This window comes from Oncorhynchus mykiss, chromosome 19 (assembly GCF_057628025.1).
Source record: "Oncorhynchus mykiss isolate SJ-2025 chromosome 19, ASM5762802v1, whole genome shotgun sequence".
NCBI classification, from domain to species: Eukaryota; Metazoa; Chordata; class Actinopteri; order Salmoniformes; family Salmonidae; genus Oncorhynchus; species Oncorhynchus mykiss.
This window is the reverse complement of record NC_143040.1, coordinates 3228599-3235000: the sequence shown is the minus strand read 5'-3', so window position 1 is coordinate 3235000 and position 6402 is coordinate 3228599. Positions and strand designations below refer to the sequence as shown.

The 6402-nt window shown below is 46.5% G+C and overlaps 2 protein-coding genes across 3 annotated transcripts in view; one reads left to right on the top strand and one right to left on the bottom strand.

Annotated features, from left to right (window-relative positions):
• Positions 1-2356, top strand: part of LOC110516989 (serine/threonine-protein phosphatase 2A 55 kDa regulatory subunit B gamma isoform) — a 67965-nt gene extending 65609 nt beyond the window's left edge. The window contains exon 10 of the mRNA XM_090209864.1: positions 1-2356. This exon is cut by the window's left edge and continues 1803 nt beyond it. The gene's annotated coding sequence lies outside the window, so the exon portion shown is untranslated.
• Positions 2357-3027: 671 nt separating this feature from the next.
• The window catches only part of LOC110516987 (wolframin), a 45171-nt gene continuing 41796 nt past the window's right edge, over positions 3028-6402 (bottom strand). For both annotated transcript variants that reach the window (XM_090209862.1, XM_090209863.1), the window contains exons 18-19: positions 5786-5929; positions 3028-5611 (exon numbers count right to left, since the gene is read on the bottom strand). In XM_090209862.1, coding sequence (XP_090065988.1) covers positions 5510-5611; positions 5786-5929 — 246 coding nt within the window. In that variant the 3' untranslated portion in view covers positions 3028-5509. The remainder of the gene's footprint in view (positions 5612-5785; positions 5930-6402) is intronic.

Here is a 6402-nt window from a genome sequence, read left to right as displayed (position 1 = left end):
TCTAGACACCTGGTGACCCATCTGGATTAATCTAGACACCTGGTGACCCATCTGGATTAATCTAGACACCTGGTGACACATCTGGACCCATCTAGACACCTGGTGACCCATCTGGATTAATCTAGACACCTGGTGACCCACCTGGACACATCTAGATGCCTGGTGACCCATTTGGATTAATCTAGACACCTGGTGACCCATCTGGATTAATCTAGACACCTGGTGACACATCTGGATTAATCTAGACACCTGGTGACCCATCTAGACACCTGGTGACCAATCTGGATTAATCTAGACACATGGTGACCCATCTAGACACCTGGTGAACAATCTGGATTAATCTAGACACCTGGTGACCCATCTAGATTAATCTAGACACCAGGTGACCCATCTGGACACATCTAGACACCTGGTGACCCGTCTGGATTAATCTAGACACCTGGTGACCCATCTGGATTAATCTAGATACCTGGTGACCCATCTGGACACATCTAGACACCTGGTGACCCATCTGGATTAATCTAGACACCTGGTGACCCATCTGGATTAATCTAGACACCTGGTGACTCATCTAGACACCTGGTGACCCATCTGGATTAATCTAGACACCTGGTAACTCATCTAGACACCTGGTGACCCATCTGGATTAATCTAGACACCTGGTGACCCATCTTGATTAATCTAGACACCTGGTGACATCTGGACACTCCTGGACAAGCTGATCCTATATCTGTGCCTAAGAGCAACTTCTACCCCAAGCTACTAAATCACTTATGCTTCCATCCATCCACTCATACAGGCCCAAATTTACCTTTTTTCCCTATATAGTGCACTACTTTTGACATGGGACCATAAGGCTCTGGTCAGAAGTAGTGCCCTATAAAGGTTGATCGTATTCTCATGTCTGTCTGTCTGTCTGTCTGTCTATGTCTGTCTGTAACCTAGTTATCTCAGTGGTCAACCCTTACATAGAGTCATAGCTATGTAGTGAGACTATGCAGGATTTTGTTCCTGACTACCACCAACACACTTTGAATATAGCTAATCAAGTGGATTAGTCCAAATCAGGTGGGTTTAGTGCAGGGCTGGAACTAAAGCCTGCACAGCTTGTAATGATGGTCTTCTAGGGTTGGTGGCCACTGGTTTAAAGGGGCAGTCTGGGACTGATGGTCTTCTAGTGTTGGTGGCCACTGGTTTAAAGGGGCGATCTGGGACTGATGGTCTTCTAGTGTTGGTGGCCACTGGTATAAAGGGGCGATCTGGGACTGATGGTCTTCTAGGGTTGGTGTCCACTGGTTTAAAGGGGCAGTCTGGGACTGATGGTCTTCTAGGGTTGGTGGCCACTGGTATAAAGGGGCAATCAGGGACTGATGCTCGTCCGGGGTTGGTGGCCACTGGTTTAAAGGGGCAGTCTGGGACTGATGGTCTTCTAGGGTTGGTGGCCACTGGTTTAAAAAGGCAATCTGGGACTGATGCTCGTCCGGGGTTGGTGGCCACTGGTATAAAGGGGCAATTTGGGACTGATGGTCTTCTAGGGTTGGTGGCCACTGGTATAAAGGGGCGATCTGGGTCTGATGCTCTTCTAGGGTTGGTGGCCACTGGTTTAAAGGGGCAATCTGGGACTGATGCTCGTCCGGGGTTGGTGGCCACTGGTTTAAAGGGGCAATCTGGGACTGATGCTCGTCCGGGGTTGGTGGCCACTGGTATAAAGGGGCAATCTGGGACTGATGCTCGTCCGGGGTTGGTGGCCACTGGTATAAAGGGGCAATCTGGGACTGATGGTCTTCTAGGGTTGGTGGCCACTGGTATAAAGGGGCGATCTGGGACTGATGCACTTCTAGGGTTGGTGGCTACTGGTATAAAGGGGCAATCTGGGACTGATGGTCTTCTAGGGTTGGTGGCCACTGATTTAAAAGGGCAATCTGGGACTGATGCACTTCTAGGGTTGGTGGCTACTGGTATAAAGGGGCAATCTGGGACTGATGGTCTTCTAGGGTTGGTGGCCACTGGTTTAAAAGGGCAATCTGGGACTGATGCACTTCTAGGGTTGGTGGCCACTGGTTTAAAGGCGCAATCTGTAGTTCCGCCACATCACACCGCTTGAGTTCCCTCTCTCCTCCAATCATACACAGTAGTGTAGTGACGTCAGCGCGGCAACCTCACGGCTAACCAATCAGTAAGAGTGTTGCTGCGCTGTGGTTAGGACCATTGCAACAGTAGCATGTTATCCAGTGTTACTGTCGTTGTATATCTATCATACCTGTATAACTAACAGTTATCTGAACACTCCAAATGAACACTTGATGAAGGAATGTGTATAACAAAATAAATTAAATAATATGAATCTGAGGATCAATCGTGGTGTTTGATTATTTGATGAAACTGTGTTTTTGTGTGACATTGTTTGTTTGTGGGCGACTGTCTTCTTCATCGCATCCTACAGGAGGCCTGGTGCTGTAAAAGAGCTTTACAGTAACCCAGCCTAGACACTAATGGAAGAGCTTTACAGTAACCCGGCCTAGACACTAATAAAAGAGCTTTTCAGTAACCCAGTCTAGACCCTAATGAAAGAGCTTTACAGTAACCCAGCCTAAACCCTAATGGAAGAGCTTTACAGTAACCCAGCCTAGACCCTAATGGAAGAGCTTTACAGTAACCCAGCCTAAACCCTAATGAAAGAGCTTTACAGTAACCCAGCCTAAACCCTAATGGAAGAGCTTTACAGTAACCCAGCCTAGACCCTAATGAAAGAGCTTTACGGTAACCCAGCCTAGACCCAAATGAAAGAGCTTTACAGTAACCCAGCCTAGACCCTAATGAAAGAGCTTTACAGTAACCCAGCCTAGACCCTAATGAATGAGCTTTACAGTAACCCAGCCTAGACCCTAATGGAAGAGCTTTACAGTAACCCAGCCTAGACCAAGAGCAAGCAAAGCAGAAGCCAGACCACAGTGGCTGTAAGGCGTGCGTAGTGAGATGCGTAGTGAGGTGCGTACTGGTGTCAGAGAAGTCAGGCGCAGGAGGGACTGTGTTACAATGGTGCAGTTTAATAATACACATCACAGTGAACAAAAACAATAAATAAATACAATGGGGACGAAACCCTTCGCACGCCAGACATAACGTGCACAAACTATTACAATCAACAATACCGGACAAGGACATGGGGGGGGGGGGGACAGAGGGTTAAATAAACAACATGTAATTGATGGAATTGAAACCAGGTGTGAGGAAAGACAAGACAAAACAAATGGAAAATCAAAAAAGGTGGATCGGCGATGGCTAGAAGGCCGGTGACGCCGAACGCCGCCCGAACAAGGAGAGGGACTGACTTCGGCGGAAGTCGTGACAGCACATTTGGCACAACGGTTGGGATGCCAGTTGTATCAGAGTTTTTCTGCACAGAAATAAACTACACAAGCGTGTGGAGACACCGCTCAATGGATCTGCAACAAACTCTTCATTGCATCACAAAAAATAAATCTGATCACAACCATTGTGTCCAATGTGTTGTAGATCAGTTGGCAGAACCTGAGTGTGAACGGGGCCAAAACTACAACACACAAACCTAAGCTGTGACTGAGTGGAACAGACAGTGAAACTGAGACTCAGGGCTAACGGACAGCTGATACCTCACACTGGGCCAGGGAGAGGACCAAATATAGATTTAAAAAAAACGTGTTTCAGTTTCTCAAAGACGTGTTTGAACATGTCATGGTTGTTGTTGTTGTTATTGTAGTCTATATCTGTGTGTAAGGTTGTAAAATTCAAGTAACTTTCAATTCAATTCCCAGGATTTCCTGCCTGAAGAACTGGCATTCCCAAAAGAAGAACGTTGTTTCTTAACGTTCTCTGAACAAATTTGAGAACATTAATTTAAATAGAACCGTGAGGAAACGTTATTGGAAAGTTGTATGCAATATAACCCCAGGAACAAACACACTCTCACCAAGTAGTGCACTGTGTAGGGAAGAGAGTTCTATTGGTGACATAGATGTGATGTCATAGTGCACTGTGTAGGGAACAGGGCTCTATTGGTGACATAGATGTGATGTCATGGTGCACTGTGTAGGGAACAGGGCTCTATTGGTGACATAGATGTGATGTCATAGTGCACTGTGTAGGGAACAAGCTCTATGATGTTCTCCTTTCCTTTCTTTAACTGGGCAAGTCACTGAAGAACTAATTATTATTTTACATTGACGGCCTACCCTGGGCCAAACCCCGGCCAAACCCCGGCTAAACCCCGGCCAAACCCGGGCTAAACCCCTGCTAAACCCCTGCTAAACCCCGGCCAAACCCCGGCTAAACCCCGGGCCAAACCCCATCTAAACCCCGGCTAAACCCCGGACGACGCTGGGACAATTGTGCGCCGCCCTATGGGACTTCACGATAACGGCAGGTTGTGGTAGAGGCCCCGGATCGAACCAGGGTCTTTAGTGACGCCTCTAAAGGTGCCTTTAGACCGCAGCGCCACTCGGGTTAACATATGGTTTTCAGAACGTTGTGTGCTAGCTGGGAAACATCCAAAAGTTACTAAGTGCGACATTTCAGATAAACCACTGCAAATACATACATACATACATACATACATAACTAACGTAGTTGTAGTACTATATAGATATGCTACATATTCTACATACACAAGTCATCACTGTGTTCCTAAGACAGTTAAATACACAACTCTTAATACTATATTTGAAAGGACTGTTCCTCTGAAATCTTCATTCACCATGATTCCCTAGGGTCTTCCTTCAGTTATCCCCGTTTTAAAAAAGACCACTCTACGCTATTTGTGAACTGTTTCCCACTGAGAAACGACAGCTCCAGTGGAAATACATTCAGGTTAATGCAGTTTGCAGACGACCCACTTCCTCGTTTGATTTCAGCTCTCCGGGTGTTTCTGCCCGATTAGATACAATCTGACCCAACCATCCATTCCTGTCGTAAAAAAACGCTTGCCCGCAGCTCGTTGCCGTGGTAACGAGCCACCTCATGAATAAAATGACCAGTTGTAAGACAGTGCAGTGAATGTATCCGGTGACTGAGTAGAAAGTTGTTGCCGTGGTAACGAGCCACCTCTTGAAAAGAAAACGAATAATTACAAAATGGCTTCCAGAAGAGAACACAGCAGCAACTGTGTGTAACTGTAGCAACCGTTCCCTTCGGGTGTTCCAACCAGAGACACGCCCCTTTTCACGCCTCCGTCTGTCTGTCCATCAACCCATCCCTTTAAATCACTAAGTTGTTCTACAAATGAAGTTGTATTGAATTGAATTCCTTCATTTCCTATATCCCCCCCCCCCGAGTCCATTTTGAAAAATGGCTGCCACTGTCTCTTCCACCACTAGTTGGTCACACGTTGATCCTTTAGGACAGGAAGGGAGGGGGGAGAGGGGGAGAAAAGGTCCAAGACAAACTATTATACACATTAAAACATTCCAGGACAAAAATAAAGTTGTACTGTATTTTTCTCCCAGTCACTACATCTCTCTCCTTCCTCGTCCTGTCACACGTCGATACGTGCCGAGAGGAAGGGAGAGAAGAAGAAGTCGAACGCGAACTTGACAGAGTTGAGGGTGGTCCGTCTCCAGTCTCTCTCGATCTTCACCTGCAGAGAGGAAAGTACAGACACATGGTCCTCTGTAAGGCAGTTGCAACAGGAGCTTGCTAAAGCTAGGATAGTGGGTTCGATTCCCGGGGGCCTCCCACGTGTAAAATGTATGCGAGCACGACTAAGTGTCTCCGGATAGAATTATCTGCTAAATGGCACTATATATGTTACCTGTCCGGCAGCGGTCAGAAGGGAGGAGTCACAGTCCAGACAGTAGATGGCCTTCAGCTCGAAGGACGGGACCTGGCCCCCCAGACGACCCTCCAACGTAGTGCTGAACTCCACCAGGCTGCCGGGCTGCAGGCGCAGCAACACCTAGACAACACCAACAGCGTCATCATTTAGGATAATCATAATAGCAGCAACACCTAGACAACACCAACAGCGTCATCATTTAGGATAATCATAATAGCAGCAACACCTAGACAACACCAACAGCGTCATCATTTAGGATAATCATAATAGCAGCAACACCTAGACAACACCAACAGCTTCATAATTTAGGATAATCATAATAGCAGCAACACCTAGACAACACCAACAGCTTCATCATTTAGGATAATCATAATAGCAGCAACACCTAGACAACACCAACAGCTTCATCATTTAGGATAATCATAATGGCAGCAACACCTAGACAACACCAACAGCGTCATCATTTAGGATAATCATAATAGCAGCAACACCTAGACAACACCAACAGCTTCATCATTTAGGATAATCATAATAGCAGCAACACCTAGACACCAACAGCTTCATCATTTAGGATTATCATAATAGCAGCAACA